A 17,632-nucleotide genomic window follows, 5' to 3' on the forward strand; every position below is an offset into this window, starting at 1 on the left:
GAGGAGTGACTCCTTCACTCAAGGGAAATTCCTTCTTCTATTGCAGGCTGAAGAGTTGCTGTCTTTTGAGGATGCATGTCTGGGGAAATGTTGCAAAGCTGGAAGGAGTCGTGGAAACAATGTTGCAGAAGAGTCTTCTTTGTTGATTGCAGCGTTGTTGGTTCCTGGAGGGCCCAGTCGCAGTTCCAGTGGCCATAAGTTGAAGCAGAGGTTGTAGAAGAATCATGCTGTAGTCTTGCAAGCTAAATCTAAGGACCCACCCAAAAGAGAGACTCTAAATAGTCCTGAAATGGGGGATTGGTCACCTAACCAGATAGGCACCTATCAGGAGGGGGCTCTGACTTCACCTGTCTGGACTGGCCACTCAGAAGCTCAAAGAGTTCCCGGCCAACCTTGGAAACAAGATGGCAGAACCCAAGGGACCCTCTGGAGGAGCTGTGAGCACAACCCATGGGATGCTGATGGACAGGGCATTGGTCACTCCCCCTTCCATTGTCCAGTTTCGTGCCAGAGCATGGACAGGGGGTCCCTGATCCAGTGTGGACTGGTTTAGGCACAGAGGGCACCAAATGTGACCTTCAAATCAGACTCGTGGCTTGGGGAGGCTACCCCTCTCAAGCCAGTCACACCTACAGGGAGTGCAGAATTATTAGGCAAGTTGTATTTTTGAGGATTAATTTTATTATTGAACAACAACCATGTTCTCAATGAACCCAAAAAACTCATTAATATCAAAGCTGAATATTTTTGGAAGTAGTTTTTAGTTTGTTTTTAGTTTTAGCTATGTTAGGGGGATATCTGTGTGTGCAGGTGACTATTACTGTGCATAATTATTAGGCAACTTAACAAAAAACAAATATATACCCATTTCAATTATTTATTATTACCAGTGAAACCAATATAACATCTCAACATTCACAAATATACATTTCTGACATTCAAAAACAAAACAAAAACAAATCAGTGACCAATATAGCCACCTTTCTTTGCAAGGACACTCAAAAGCCTGCCATCCATGGATTCTGTCAGTGTTTTGATCTGTTCACCATCAACATTGCGTGCAGCAGCAACCACAGCCTCCCAGACACTGTTCAGAGAGGTGTACTGTTTTCCCTCCTTGTAAATCTCACATTTGATGATGGACCACAGTTTCTCAATGGGGTTCAGATTAGGTGAACAAGGAGGCCATGTCATTAGATTTCCTTCTTTTATACCCTTTCTTGCCAGCCACGCTGTGGAGTACTTGGACGCGTGTAATGGAGCATTGCCCTGCATGAAAATCATGTTTTTCTTGAAGGTTGCAGACTTCTTCCTGTACCACTGCTTGAAGAAGGTGTCTTCCAGGAACTGGCAGTAGGACTGGGAGTTGAGCTTGACTCCATCCTCAACCTGAAAAGGCCCCACAAGCTCATCTTTGATGATACCAGCCCAAACCAGTACTCCACCTCCACCTTGCTGGCGTCTGAGTCGGACTGGAGCTCTCTGCCCTTTACCAATCCAGCCACGGGCCCATCCATCTGGCCCATCAAGACTCACTCTCATTTCATCAGTCCATAAAACCTTCAAAAAATCAGTCTTGAGATATTTCTTGGCCAAGTCTTGACGTTTCAGCTTGTGTGTCTTGTTCAGTGGTGGTCGTCTTTCAGCCTTTCTTACCTTGGCCATGTCTCTGAGTATTGCACACCTTGTGCTTTTGGGCACTCCAGTGATGTTGCAGCTCTGAAATATGGCCAAACTGGTGGCAAGTGGCATCGTGGCAGCTGCACGCTTGACTTTTCTCAGTTCATGGGCAGTTATTTTGCGCCTTGGTTTTTCCACACGCTTCTTGCGACCCTGTTGACTATTTTGAATGAAACGCTTGATTGTTCGATGATCACGCTTCAGAAGCTTTGCAATTTTAAGAGTGCTGCATCCCTCTGCAAGATATTTCACTATTTTTGACTTTTCTGAGCCTGTCAAGTCCTTCTTTTGACCCATTTTGCCAAAGGAAAGGAAGTTGCCTAATAATTATGCACACCTGATAAAGGGTGTTGATGTCACTAGACCACACCCCTTCTCATTACAGAGATGCACATCACCTAATATGCTTAATTGGTAGTAGGCTTTCGAGCCTATACAGCTTGGAGTAAGACAACATGCATAAAGAGGATGATATGGTCAAAATACTAATTTGCCTAATAATTCTGCACTCCCTGTATTACGAAAGAGAGAGGGTGTTAACTCCCTCTCCCAAAGGAAATCCTTTGTTCTGCCTTCCTGGGTTTGATCAGGTCATGCAACAGGATGGCAGAAAACTGTCTGAGGGGTGGTGCAGCTTGGGCTGCCTGGAAAACCCTGTAAGACTGGTGGTAGAAATGCTGGGGGTCCTCTAAGGATCTGCATGGAATCAAACTTCCAATACTTGCAACAGTATAGGGCTACGATTCTGACATGTTTGATACCAAACATGCCTAAGTTCAGAGTTACCATTATGAAGCTGGAAACAGGGAGTGACCTATGTCCAGTACATGTGTAAAATGGCGTCCCCACACTCACACAGTCCAGGAAAATGGATCTGGAGTTTGTGAGGGCACCTTTACTAGTGCAAGTGTGCTCTCCCACCCAGGTACCTGCACCCTCCCCTCTGGGCTGAGTGGGCCTAACACAGGGGTGACTTATAGTGACCTGGTGCAATGACCTGTAGTGAAAACAGGTGCATGCACCCATTTCACGCAGACTGTAGTGGCAGGCCTGCAGAACCCTTTGCATGGGCTCCCTATGTGTGGCAGAATAACTGCTGCAGCCTATAAGGATCTCCTAGAACACAGTCAAACACACTAACAACAGGCAGAAAATGGGGCTAACCATGCCAAGAAAGAGGGCACTTTCCTACACTAACTTCACATATTAGAGTGCAGAGATCTTCTTTTTGTCCTCAGGGTGGCATCAAATCTTGATTGCCTTCTCACACCTCATTAACTCGTCAGCCTCACTATGACTTACAAAGCCCTAATACAAATTAAATTGTATTACCCTGACCACATGAAGCAGGTCTACCATTAGTCATTTTATGAGTACTATGTCTCTGTTGTGCACGGTTGTGCAGCATCATCTATAGGGTGCCTTCCCTTGACGAGTGACTTAACATTTTCATTTCTGGTCCCCGTGCCACCCACACTCAACCAACCCACAAATACCCATCAACCCCCTAACCCCAATCCTTCCTTGCGATTCGATGCATACTGGCTCCCTGGCATCGGTGGATCAGGAGGACTCAAAGAACAACCAAGCATGTTGCATGCTTAAAGTTGGTTATGATGGCAGACATCATGGGTCTCCTCTACATGTCTTCTACTCAGCCTCCTAGCTTTCTTCCACTGCTCTACAGACCAGTCGGGGACTCACCAGGAGTAAAGATTAACAAGCATTTGCAATGAAATGGGTCTCGCATATTTCAAACAAGTTGTCATCTTCTGACAACAGCGCATATGAGGAAAAACAAAAGAAAAAATAGAAGAAACTGAGAAAAGACGACTTGGCAAGATAAAATAAAGTTAGCTTTAAAAAATATAACTTTGTAATGTTGTGCCTGCTGGGCACGTTTTTGCCAGTCACAAGCCTTCTGTTTGCAGGGCACCCGAAGTTAAAGAGAACAAATAGTACCTCGATCACGTCGGGAGTAGCCGAGGGGCGCTAATTAAGTTGCTCCACACAGAGAAACGGAAGTGATGCTGGGCATACCTTGACGAATTACGAGGCTGTAAAGAAGAATGCCATGCAAACCAACAAATGGTGAGAGATTTTGCGGGCTCCAAGCCTTGTACTGAACACTGCAGACCCTAAAAAGAAAGAGACACCACACTGTTCAGCGCTGTTGACGTGTTTTCTTTTTCTTGCCGACATGTGCACATGATGGTGAGTGGCAACAGTCCAGAAAGTCCAGTCCCTAGCAAAGACACGATACCAAACAAAATATATACATCTTTGATATAGTTATCCTTATGTTTGCACGTCCAGAAGCAACGTCATGACGTCAAGAAGCAACCATTTGCAGTAATTCACAGGATATTTCTGAATGGTAAACTGAAGGGCTCAGGCAGTATCATTCATATTCAAGGCTGAATTGTGTGGCCCGTGTGCATATTGCCCTTGTGAATCTTACCTGCTTCAGAAAGAAATGAGAAGTCAAAATCCCGGCCTTGCCAGTTCTTGGTTTCACTGGTGTGACTATCAACAGGTGCTACTGGTGTAGTATTCAAAGCATAGCAGCCCTGCAGATGGCCACCGGTATTGGCTCACACTGGCCAACATTGCGCAGTATGTCTTATCGAGAGGGTTAACGGAGAGTTACTTCTTTGCTGAGAAAGCATCTGCCAGTATCCCATTTACTCAGTCTTATAAAATCACATACCGCACATCATCACACTCAATGTAATAGACTTGACTCTCCAACACAGAGCTACTGGCTGCGTCTTAAGTTTGTGGAGGTGCTTTGTGGTTGGAACTAGTACCACTAACATATTTGAAGATGTATAATTGACTGAGCTGCCGGTCTACTTCTGTACAAGTTGCCATAATGTGGTTATCCTTGAGTGGTATTTTCTAAATGCCTTGGCTGAGTTTTTAGGTTTTTTTAAACGTTGTAAATTACACATTACTGCACTCTAATTTATGTGGGCGGTAACCACATACCACATTTGGCAAAAAGCAGAAACTGTGGGACATACATTTTTGTTTTTTGTCTGTTGCTGTTCTGGGGATGGCATTTGCATCCAGTGGAATATTTAAGCATGAAAAATAATTGTAAAACATTTTTACGTTTTAGGTCTGTCCTAGAGACGGCTTTAACTGTCTCGCCAGCTTCATGTATTCAACAAAAAGAAAAATAAATATACATACATAGGGAGGGGCTTTGCATCAGCCCTCTTCATACGTTGGTTTGTTCACCTGTAATTGACATTTTGTTTCGCTCACCACAGCATACAGTATGACGCAATGTGTCAGCCCACTTCAGCCACTTACTCTCTTGCACTGCAAACGACTGTGTGTATCTGCCATAACATAGTGCATTTCAGTGATGCCTAGCCTAGGGTGGCTCTCCTTTCAGTTCTGCTTTTTTTTGTGTCCTGCTTTGCAAAGCCAAAACCTATTTATGGCGTTTGTTTGCTATTTTTTGTTTGTGGTTTCGGCTGGAAAATGTCATCTTCTGGTATGTGAGGTAGTTACTTTGTAGATTGGGTGAGGGTTGGGTGGGGTTTTGGGGGGTAGATGCAAGCAGCTCTTTGTTCCATTCTGTGCATCTGTCTGCTCATGTTGTGTAAATGAACTGTGCTATTGTCTGTTATTGTGGAACTCGAGAGAATTGTTGATTTTTACATCTTGCTGGTTCCTCTCTACAGCTCACATAGGAAGAAACCCTGGTTTGCAAGCTATCTGGGAAGATGAAAAACAACGGCGTCGGGACAAAAATGAATCTTCTCAGATAAGCCCACCAGATTCCCAAGGTAAGCTAACACACATTACATCTTAATGCAGCGTTACTTTGCTTGTCTTACTATAAGATGTCTTAACCATTGTTACAAATCTAGATTTATTTCAGTATGATTTGTAAAGATTTCCACTTAAACGTTTGAATAAAGAAAGGGGTACATTTGAGACATATTAATAAATCTACAGTTGTTCCATACACTTTTGTGAGCTTAGTCTAGCATGCTTTGTCCACTTCAAGCATTTGTGTCAATTCTTTTGCTCCATTTCACACATGTAGAGCGTGTCTTGCCCTGAATAAGCCCATAGATAATTTTGTTTCTAGGGAAAACCCATTTTCAGCTAATCTCTCGAGCAGGGGCGCTATGAAAGTAGGAATCTGGCTCTCTATATTTTGTCCCAAAATGAGATATAGTGTGCAAAGAGTCCAGGGGTTCCCCAGAGGCTTTTCAGAGGCTATCGTGGATAATACTAATGCTCTCTTTTGTGGTAGTGTCGAGCAGTTAGGCTTATCAGAGGGTAGTGCAAAGCATTTGTTGTACACACATAGTCAAGAAATGAGGCACACACTCAATGACTAACTTCAGGTCAATTTTTTTATGTAGCAAAAATATATTTTGTTACTTTATAACTAGAACCAAAAGGTCTTTGTTGCAGGTAAGTACAGATGTAAGTAGGTATCAGACATATGTATCAAATGTACTTAGGGATTTGCAGACAAAGCAGTTTACAAGTAAGTAACACTTTTCAATTTTAAAAGTTGACACTGCAGTTTTTCATAGGAATCAATAGAGTCCTAGGGGAGGAAACGTGTAAACACGTTTAACAGATAAGTACTGGACTTAAGATTCCAGTCTTTGGGGGTTAGGATGTCCCAGGTCGAAGTTCAAGTTTACCCCAAAAGTGTACAGCCACCAGCATGGGGCCAGCTGTGTGCAGAGGTCACAGTTGGCGTCGGGTTTTCAATGAAATCATATGAGGACTTAGGGTGTTAGGTAGAAAACAGATTGCAGGTAAGTACCTGCGGTTTCAGGACACAGGCCTTGGGGGTTTAGGGCACCACTGGGGGGAATGGGGGGGGCACAGGTTAACACTAAACGCACCCTCAGTGGTACATTGGCGGCCGGGTGCAGGGTACAAACGCACCAGTACTAGGCGCCCAATGCTTCTTACTGGGGGGGACCCACAGGGTCATAAAAGATGCTGCAGGCATAGTCTGGGGGGTCGGTGCTGGAAAGCCAAAGGCTGGACAAATAGGAGAGGTGCCCGCTGGACGTTGCTGGACCGTCGGTCAGATTCCCCAAGGCCAGGGGGCTGCAGGTGCAGTGGTATCTTTGGGCGTTCAGGAATCTTCATTGGATCCGGTTGCGGTCAGGGTGCGCGCCGGGGGGGGGGGGGGCCTTTGGATTCAGGCTGCTGGTGTCGTTGTGCTGGCCAGTAGGGGTCAACCCAGGGTGGACTGGAGGTTGGTATCGCCTGGGGATCTTCTCTGGACCTATGGGCCATCTAGATTTGGGCCGTGGGTGTTGGGTGCAGAGTGGGCAGGGCTCCCGGAGCCGTACCGGTTCTAGAGTCCTTTTTGGAGGTGTCTTCTGGACAGGGCCGCTGTCCTCGAGAGTATTTGGTCCTCTGCTGGGCAGCCAGTCCTCTGGGTTTGTAGAGGTCTCTGGTCCTTCATGATACATCACCTTTTTGAAGCAGGAGTCTTGAAGTTGCAGACAGGCTTTTAGGGATGTGGCCAAGTCATTTGTTGTCTGGAATCTTCACTGCTGGGGTCGGCTTTGCTGTTCTTCTTTCTTGAGATCACCAGGAATCTGGTGAGTAAGCTCCAGTGGTGCCCCTAAATACTAGCTTTAGAGGCGTTACAGGGGTCAGAGGGCAGTAGCCAATGGCTGCTGTCCCTGAGGGTGGCTGCACCCTTCCTGTGCCCACTTCCTATGGGGAGGGAGGCACATTCCTATCCCTGTTGGTCCCTCTCCTCCACAACAAGATGGAGGATTCTGCAAGGAGGGGGTCACTTCAGCTCTGGACACCTTAGGGGTGGTCCTAGCTACAGTGGTCACTCCTCCTTGTTTTACATCATTTTCCCCTGAGGGTGGGGAGGCAGGTATTTCCACTAGCTGCAGTGCCTTGGGGCACTGTGACAGGAGGCCTGAGCCTTTGAGGTTCGCCGCCAAGTGTTGCAGTTCCTGCAGGTGAAGTGTGGAGCATCTCCTCCCAGAGCAGGCTTTGTTCCTGACCCCAGAGAGCACAAAGGCTCCCCCCCCTCCCCACCACCAATGGGTCAGAAACGTGTGTGTTAGTGGCAGGCTGGCACAGACTTGTCAGCCTTACACTAAAGGGTGGGGCACAATACAGGGGGAATCTTTAAGAAGCTCCCTCTGTGCATTTTACAAAAAATCCAGCACTGGCATCACTGTGGGTCTGTTGTGCTGAGAAGTTGATATCAAACTTCCCAATCTTAATTGAAGCCATCATGGAGCTCTGGAGTTCGTAATGACATACTCCCAGCCCATGTTCTTAATATGGCCACACTGTGCATTTACAGTGTCTAAGAATAGTCTTATTCATTGTAGGCGGTACTGTAGAGTGGCATAATACATGCTGCAGCCCTTAGGGACCCTCCCTGGCCACAGAGCCCTTGGTACCCCTGGTAACTTTTCAAGGGACTTAACTGTGTGCCAGGGGTGTGCCAATTGTGGAAACAATGGTACAGTTTAGGAAAAGAACACTGGTGCTGGGGCCTGCTTAGCAGGATCCCAGCATACACTCAGTCAAGTTATCATCAATATCAGGCAGAAAGTGTGTGTGGGGGTAACCATGCCACAAATGGACACTTTCCTACAATGAACCCCCCACTTTAGCAGCTACAGCAAAGGTGGGGTATTTTATGGACCTTTTTATCTGCAACATGGCAGGCAATAGATCACAACAACACTATACAAATGTATGACTTTGAATGAGGATGAATGGGTGGGTACAATGATGGCTGGCTAGGTGAAAGAATGTATTGGAGGACGAAAGGATGGGTGGGTGAAATAACAAATGGGTGGAAGCATGCATGAGGGAAAGGATGGATAGTGGGTGAAAGTGTGGTTGGGTGAAAGGATAGATAAGTGGGTGGAAGGGTTAATGAATGGATGGATGAGTTAGCTAGAATTAGAGGATGTATTTGTGAAAGAATGGCAAAGTAAATGGAAATCTGAGAGGATGGATGACTGCGTAGATGGCAGAGTAAATTAAGGAACTCTGACAGGTTGGATGGATGTGTAGATGAAAGGACTGGGGAGTAAATGAAAATCTATGAGGGCACATATATAAATGGACCAAAGAATCAATAGGTCGGTAAAAGTGTTTATTGATGAATGTGTAATCAAATGATGGATGTATTGGTGGCTGGATGCATGCAGAGATGACAAATGGATGGATGGAATGCTGAAATATTGAATGTTAGACGAAAGAATGCATTGATGACCGAATGTAAAGGTGGAATGGTGGAAATCAGCTGGGTGATGAAAGGATGATTGTATATGTGCTTGGATAAAATAAACAAGGTATCTCTTGTAGGGCAGGTTGGGCTCTCTTGTATTATTTGTTTGGTGCCACCAGTGTTTTGGTTTAAAGTGCAGTGCATTTAATTTTCTGTCTACCCTCATGCTTTCCAGTATCAGAATCTTCAGTTACATGCTTCTTGCAATTGATTCTTCATGTCAGGGCAGGGTCTTGTATCAGCGACAATGACTTGACTGTTAATTTCAAATTACCTGATGCTTGCATTCTTTTAAATCTGGTATTTCTATCGAAAGACAAACTATTTTGCTTGAAGATCATTTTGTTTATGAACACGTTGTCTACCAGGCAATGATTTTATTTGTACTCCCTTTCCACAAGTAGAAAATGTAATTAGTATGTGTAAACAAAATGTACTGTGCATAATGTTCGAGTCTGATTTAGTTTTCTGAGCACAGTGAACTCTGTTGCAAATGTGATTGAGTACCCTGCCTGCCAAACCCCCAGACCTCCTGCCTAGTTTAGAAATGGGAGGACCTTATGCTTTCCTGTTGTCTCCATCAACTGAAAGCCTGATGGAGTAGAAGCCTTCGGAGGAAAGACATTACACTACCTACCTTGTTTAGGTTCGACAGTGTAGTGTCCCCTTTTACCTGATAGAGACTTCTAGCTACAGATTCCTTACCTTAGAATAATCCCCTGGCATCAGACTGGATCATGAAGATTTTTGAGCAGTACTCCTGCGTGCCAGTAGGTTGCGCCATTTAGCTCTGTGTCCGTGTCGTTTGCTATGGAAGTGGCGTGCTTGATACCTATGTAGACACCACCCTGGTACGCTGACGTCAGTTCTTTACTTGGGGCGGCAGGTGGTGCTGATCTGGTCTGAGCTACCCTCAGTCATTTTTTGACTGCTGTTTTTACAGGCTTTTGTTGACTCTTTTTGAGAGATTTCTCTCCAGTGGTGCCTGTCACAGACAAATATCTATGACAGACCCCTGCCCCCTTCTCTCTCCTCCCCAATGTGTTTGTGGTGCTTGGAGCATGAGAGCGACTCCAAAACCTGTGAGGACTGCTGCCCCATGCATCCTAAGGTGCTGAGGGAGTGATTCCTGAAGCTCCTCATCGCCTGACTTCAATTGATGCCTACAACGCTCAAGATCCCAGTCGCGTGGAAGGTCCTGGGATTTTTTGAGGAGCTGCACTTGGCACTCCTTGTCACACTCCAAGTCGTTGGGGAAGTCTCAAAAATACAAAAGCTCCAGAAAGTCAAAGAGGTCTTCAACTTCACAGGGCCTGTTGATGTCATCAGACGAGATGCAGGAGCATTGGCACGCCAGGCCTCTTGCTTCAGTGGTGCCTGAGGCAGGATTCTCTAGGTGCTCCCTGACTTTCTGGGAGCTGAAGCAACCCCTGCTCAGCTCAAAGAGGATTGTATGAGGTTGTGTTCCTCATATTTTGATGGCCTAGCCCCTCTGGAGTGCTGTTGGGCCCACAGGTTTGTGAGAGGCCCCCTCTAGATTCCCATTGGAGGGTTTGCCCTCGGTGCCATTCGGTCCCCATTGATTCCTTGCTGGATCCAGAGCGGAGCTGCCTGCAAGACCGAGACCACCTTTGGCCGCCCACTCCAATGCAGATTCCTCTGGTGCTGTTGATGCCCCCACCGTGGCCCCATCCTCATTCTTTACTCTGACACGGAGCTTGGCGCCAGTTCTGGTGCCAACATGGGCCATCTTCTCAGGAGCAGACCTGGTGCCTTTTACTCTTGATAGGCCTGGAGAGGAATGTGAGGGGACTAAGGATGCTTATGGGTACCAGCATCCCTTCGATGAAAAGGAAACTTGCGGATGCTAGTGGGCTAGACACCTTGCCTGACAATGGTTTGGTCTCCCCTACTACCATTGCGAGGCAGGAGGAAGTCTCTCTTGCTGTGGTTTTGCGCAAGGCAGTTGAGGTCTTGGATCTTCAGCTATTCTCAGTGGCAGTCAAGACAAATGTCTTGACAGAGGTGCTTCAGTGAAGAACTCTTGCTCTCATTTAATAAAGCCCTTACTGATGTCCTTCTCAGGGCCTGATCTAAGCCCTGCAGCAGTGCTCCTTTGCACTGGACAATTACCCTCCGCCATCGTCCTGCTCCTGGGGACCCAGGTTTCCTTACCTAGCTCCTCACCCCGGAGAGCTAGGATCAACCCATGCGTGTTCCCTACCACTCCACTGGATAGGAAATCCAAACGGCTGGATATCTTTGGAAAGAGAATGTTCTCTTCCGCCAGCCTTGCGGCCAGTTAACACTCCGTGCCTTTTGGGCCGGTATTCCCATACAGTCTGTGATTTAGTTGCACAAGTGCTCATGATCTTGGAGGAGGCCCGAGTCATACTGTCCCAATGACTACTGACTGGAGAGACACCGCAGAGTTCATTGTAAGATGTGGACTTGACACAACCAGCTCACAGGGTAGAACAATTTAATTGTCGATTGCCCTGCAGCACCACACCTGGCTGAGAACGACTTTTTTTCAGGGGATGTCCATGCCTCACTTACGGAAATGCTGTTTGATGGCTCTCGTCTTTATGGAGAGAAGGTAGACTCAGCACTGGAGCCCTTTGAGGACAGCAGAGCTACAGCCAGGTCCTTGGGCTTTTCAATGGTCCCTCGTCACCAGCAGCCTGCCTTTTCCTCCTTTTGTGGCTGTAGAAGGTATCTCCAACCGCATTTATACCCTCCCAGCTGCCACGGCCAACAGTCTTCCTAGCCTTTTTATGTCTGAGGACGCGAGTCCCATAAACCATGTGGGCAAGTAGCCAGAGGTCAGGTCAGTCCATCTGTCCCCACAGTCCACACCCCCTGTGGCAGCTGCAGCCTCCAAACTCCTTTTAGTTTTCCCTCCGACCATCATGGGCATCCAGTGTGATTCAGGATTCGCCGTCCCTTGCACCACTGGCGATTAGTGACATCCGGCTATTAGGTTTTGCAAATCAGCGAAAGGGGCTACTCTCTCCCCTTTGTGACTTGCCCACCACCCATGCCACCCACTTGCAACCAGCTGACGGAGGACCACCTCGTCTTGCTCCATCAGGAATTGTTGACTCTCTTGGCCAAAGTAGGTCGTGGTTGCTATTCCCACTACTTTCTGGTGCCCAAGAAGGATGAAGGCATTTGTCCTATCCTAGACCTGCGCCTTCTCAATCTCTTCTTGAAAAAGGAGAAATTCAGGATACTCACGCTTGCACAGGTTCTGTCTGCCCTGGAGATGGGAGACTGGATAGTAGCGTTAGGCCTGCAGGTCACAGTGTTCCACATCCCCATCCTACCTGCCCCTAAACATTGCCTGTGAATCATGGTGGGCCAAATGCACTTTGTTTTCCTTGCTCTCCTTCAGTCTTACCAGCGTCCCCTCGTGTGTTCATGAAAGTGATGGCGTTGGTTGGAGCTCATCTGCGGAGGTCAGGGGTTCCAGTCTTGGAGGGAAATATGGAAAATCTGCAGTGGTAGCTGGTGAACTACGGTTGGGTCAGTGGCAGACCCCTCTCCCGTCCCCAACAAGAGTTGACTGTGGTGGCAGATGCGCCACTTTGGGGATGAGGAGGCCATCTGCATGAGGTGGAGATTAGAGGACGCTGGTCCCTTGCGAACTCAGAACTCCACATCACACTGTTGGAGCTTGAGGCAATTTGCTTGGCATTGAAAGTCTTTCTTCCACCAAATCAAGGGAAGCCAGCTGCAGTTGTTCATGGATATCATGACTTCCTCGTGGTGCTGCAAGAAACAGGGAGGAGTGTGGTTGTGAACCCTTTGTCAAGAGGCTCTAGGACTATGCACATGGCTGGAAGCCTATGCATTTCCCTGGTGGTTCAACACATGGCTGGCTCTCTGAACACAATGGTGGGCAAACTCAGTTGAAGATGACTAGCATATCATGAATTTCACCTCCATCTAGAGGTGGTGCAAGGACTCTTTCAGAAGTGCGGAGTTCCTTGGTTAGATCTGTTTGCCACCACAGAGGACACACATTGGAGTTTACAACACGATTCTCACTTGGAGACACTTTGTCTCAAATGGAGCTCCAGCCTCATGTACGCCTTTCCACCAGTACAACTCCTGCCCAGAGTTCTCAAGAAGATCTTGGACAATGGGTCCAAGTCGTCCTTGTGGCTCTGGAATGGGCACGGAGAGTCTGGTATCCTGAGCTGTTGAACATGACCATTGGCCTTCCGATCAGGCTGCCCCTTGGAGAGGATCTTCTATTGCAGCAAGAGGTAAGGGTTTGTCACCTGAACCTGCACACCCTTCACCTTCATGCATTGAGATTGAGCGATGACAGTTGACAGCTTTCGACCTTCCTCCCTAAGTCTGTGATGTTATTCTGGCAGCAAGGCATCCTGCCATCAAGTCGGAATACACCTGCCATTAGGATAAGTTTGTAACATCGTGTGATTACCACAAAATCTACCTCCTTTCTGCACCTCTAGCCAAGGCTCCTCTGTTTGCTCTCTTTCTCACCCAGTAGGGTTCTGCTCTTGGCACAGTTAGAGGCACAGTTAAAGATTATCTTTAAGCTATTTCAGCTTTTTTTTAGCAGTTGCTGAACCAACCTTTATATTTAATTCATGTGTTATGGCTACGTTTCATAAAGGCATGCAGCACATTTTACCCCAGACCATTCATCATGCCTCATTGGCATCCAAATCCTGTTCTCACCTTCTTGAAGTGTGCATCCTTTGAGCCTCTGTTCTGTTACTGTCTTAGGCTCTCGACTATCCAAACCATCTTTCGAGTGGCCATAACATTGGCCAGAAGGGTCAGTGAAATGCAGGCACTTGGCACTCCCTCCTTACACCACCTTCTACCCAGACAGACTGTCCTCCAGACACGTGACTTCCTCCTTCCAAAGGTTGTGACTCTGTTCTGACCAAAACATCACCCTGCCTACCTTCTTTGCTCCGCTTCATCCCTCCAAAGCAGAGGAGAGACTCCACTGTCTAGACCCAAAAAGAGAATTGTTGTTCTATTTGGACCATTCAAAAGACTTCGATTGGAGGATCAACTCTTTGTGGGGTATGTAGGAGCTAAGAAGGGGAAGGCTGTGCAGAAACTGACCATCTCAAGATGGAAAGTGTTCTGCATCAAGATCTGTTAAGCACTGGTCAAAGAGCAACCCCTTAATCAATCAATCCGTCATTGCTTATATAGCGCAGCTGCTCACCTGTAAGGGTCTTATAAGGGTAGGGGTGGGGGGGTCTTGCATAGCTACCATCAGTGATGTGATTCTCCAAAAAGCCATGTCTTCAGCTCCTTCGTGAAGTTATGGAGGGAGGTAGTTTGTCTGTGGTGAAGTGTTGAGAGTGTTCCAGGCCATGGCTGCGATGTGGGAGAAGGAGCGTCTCCCTGTTTTTGATTTCCTGATGAGGGGTACTTCGGTGAGGGAGAGCTGGGCTGATCAGAGGGTCCAGAGGAGTGCATGGAAGTTTAGTCGGCTGTTCAGGTAGTCTGCTCCGGTGTCATGCAAGGCTTTGTGGGCGTGGATGAAGATCTAGAAGGTGATTCTTTTTTCTGTTGGAAGCCAGTGAAGTGTTTGCAGGTGCTGAGAGTTGTGCCAGTGTCGGGGCAGGTCGAAGACCAGTCTGGCGGCGGTTTTCTTGATGTTCTGTAGTCTGCGGGTGAGCTTCTTGTTGATCCCGGCATAGAACGCATTGTGGTAACCCAGTCTGCTGGTGATAAGGGCATGTGTGACAGGCTTTCTGTGTTCCAGGGGGATCCATTTGAAGGTCTTGCGTAGGAGGTGGCGGGTGTGGAAGCAGGTGGATGTGACTGAGCTGATTTGGTGGCCCATGTTGAGTTTGGCATCCAGGATGATTCTGAGGTTTCAGGCTTGGTTCATGGGGGTGGGCGGGTTTCCCCACTCCAATCTGTCCCAATCTACCTGACCCTACTCTAATCTACCCCACTGCACTACAATCTACCCCTACTCTGCTCAGATCTACCCCACTCCATTCAAATCTACACCACCCAAATCCAATCTACCACACTCCACCCCACCCTAATCTACCCAACTCCACCACAGTCTACCCTACTCCACCCCAATCCACCCTTACTACACCCCAAATACCCCGACTCCACACTACTCCATTCAAACTCAAATCTACCCCAGTCTACCTTAATCCACCCCACTCTACTCCACCACACTCTACCCCACTCCAATATCCTCACTCCAATGTATCCTACTCTAATCCACTGTACTCCAGTCTACCCCACTCCACCACGCCCTACTCCACCTCAATCTGCCCCATCCCAGTCTGTCCCACCCCACGCAACTCTAGTCTACCCCACTCTACTTCACTACAAATTACCCCAATGTACCCCACTCAAGTCGACTTCACCTCCACTCTTCCCCTCTCCAATCTACTCCAATTAACCCCTGACCCCACTAACTTTTAGCCATGCTGGTGTACAACATGGCTGAAACACATTGCCAAAACCAATAGCTCTTGCATAGGTGAGATCTACTGTTTTTTGCCAATACTTGTTTGTCAGTTGTCATTTCTGAGCTTTAAATGTTTTTCAACTTAAGTAATTTAAGTTACATACAGAAAGGTGAGCTCACTCTTTTTATTTTACTTGTCAAATAATTTTTTTTCTATTTGTCAGAACATTTCTCATCGTAAGTGGCACAGGGTTGGGTGGTTAAAGGTGTGGGGATGAGTGTTTATAGGGGGTTGGCTGCGACCAGGCCCTGCAGGCAGCCCCCGCCTCACACTGCTGAAGGCCGTGTGCGGTGTTGGTTGGATTAACGTAAAGTAAAATTACTTTCTGTTGGAAAAAAACCTAGAAATTTACTGAAAAAAAACAAAGGTTTACTGGGACATAATAGTTAGGAAATAGAATTTAAAAAAAACATAAAAATTAACTTAAAAAGCCAAAGGTTACAGGGATGTTATAGTTGGGCTCACATTTTAAATGTACAAAACCATACAAATTCAGCAGTTATAGTTATTTCAATTTCAAGTAACTATAGCTCGTTCCCTCGCAATGCACTTCTAATTACTCCAGATATTACAGCACTCATGACATCTTTTATAACGTCATTGATAATATCACTGTAACATTTGATGTAAAATTATTCATTAAAAAGACTGTGCATGGCGGGGCGCGAGTTATTGTTACCTTAGGGCATGAGTTATAGACACTATGAAGAGGCGACTATGAATGTAGCAACGTTTTTGGTTTGAGTAGCTATGGTTATGCTTTTAAGTGTTGCCACTTATTGGTGTAAATATAGTAAGGTCATGAACACTGCATTTGTGGTGTGAGATATGGTTTGCATAGCTTCCTTGTGTTGGTTGTTTTCCTTTAGAAAGTAAATAATAATGAATGCGTTCAATGTATTGACAGTTATCTAGTGTGTTAACTGTTGCTAAGTTTATAACCCCACACCACCACCTTGGTGTAAGCCGTAACGCCTTTGTGTAAGCCGTAACGCTTAACCTCAGGACCATGCAAAAGTAATATGATAAAAGGGAACACTTGGCAATTTAGTTTCATTTCAAACGTGCTTTTAATAGTAGTAAATAACCTTATTCCACACGAGTAAGGCCTTGTATCCTCTGACTGCCTCAGCACTTTACCCTAAAAAATACTCTTAAACTCGCTTTCTGATTCACCTTCAGTTAAGTGTTAATGTGAAGCTATCTGCTGGACAGGTTAGGGGAATACGTCTCTCTGTAAGCATTTACCGCACACCTTGAGTTTTCTAGTGAAGCTGTCCTGGGCCCCTTAGGCTCCAGGTATGAACTCTTCTGACCCAGCAGTGTGTTGTAATAATCTGTAATTTGCTCATTATGGGCCTCATTATGACCCTGGCGGCCGCCGATAAGCTGGCGGTAACACTGCCAACAGGCTTGTGGTGATCCACCAGCTATTATGACCGTGGCACAAAAGCCACTGCCATACCGCCGGCCCCTCCACTATACCGCCAGGCTTTTGCCTGGCGGTCATAATCCCCAACCGCCAGCCTGGCCACTGCGGTAAACACCGCCATGGAAAGGCTGGTGGTAAGGGGGACTTGGGGTGCGCCTGGGGGCCCGGCACTGCCCATGCACTTGCCATGGGCAGTGCATGGGCCCCCAGGCACAACCCCATCGCGCATTTCACTGCCCGAATTTCAGGCAGTGAAATGTGCGATGGGTGCTACTGCGACCGCTGCACATCAGCATTGCCGCTGTCTCTATTACGAGCTGGCAGAAATGTTGATGTGACATTTCCGCTGGCCAGCAGACGGTAACACTGTTACCATCTGCTGGCCCATCGGAAAACTCCAAATAGGGAGCCAGAAATACCGCCAGCACTGCCGGTATACTGGCACCCGCAGCTTCTGCGGTCTTCTGTGAAGACCGCCGAAGTTGTAATGAGGGCCTATGTAATGAGCATTTCTGCGAGTTGCTTCGAATGGTGAAAGCATATCACAGAGGTACAGTACGGTTATATGCTTTGCATAATCAAACAAAATTAATGCTGGTTACTCAGAGTAATGGCATAATATATTGGTCTCACACCTATTCATCTTGATGTCTTGAAACAGGACTGGATTTTTCTGTTGGGTGGCTAGACTAACCCAGCCCTCTTTCTTATTTTGCAAATCATGCCTTCCCTTGGTTTGGCGTA

At 46.8% G+C, this 17,632-nt stretch overlaps 1 protein-coding gene across 4 annotated transcripts in view; it reads left to right on the forward strand.

Moving 5' to 3' along the window:
* Positions 1-17,632, forward strand: part of REV3L (REV3 like, DNA directed polymerase zeta catalytic subunit) — a 948,974-nt gene that overhangs the window by 300,166 nt on the left and 631,176 nt on the right. For all 4 annotated transcript variants that reach the window (XM_069234598.1, XM_069234599.1, XM_069234600.1 and 1 more), the window contains exon 7: positions 5,379-5,483. In XM_069234598.1, the coding sequence (XP_069090699.1) occupies positions 5,379-5,483 (105 nt within the window). The remainder of the gene's footprint in view (positions 1-5,378; positions 5,484-17,632) is intronic.

This window comes from Pleurodeles waltl, chromosome 5, assembly GCF_031143425.1.
Source record: "Pleurodeles waltl isolate 20211129_DDA chromosome 5, aPleWal1.hap1.20221129, whole genome shotgun sequence".
Taxonomy (NCBI): domain Eukaryota; kingdom Metazoa; phylum Chordata; class Amphibia; order Caudata; family Salamandridae; genus Pleurodeles; species Pleurodeles waltl.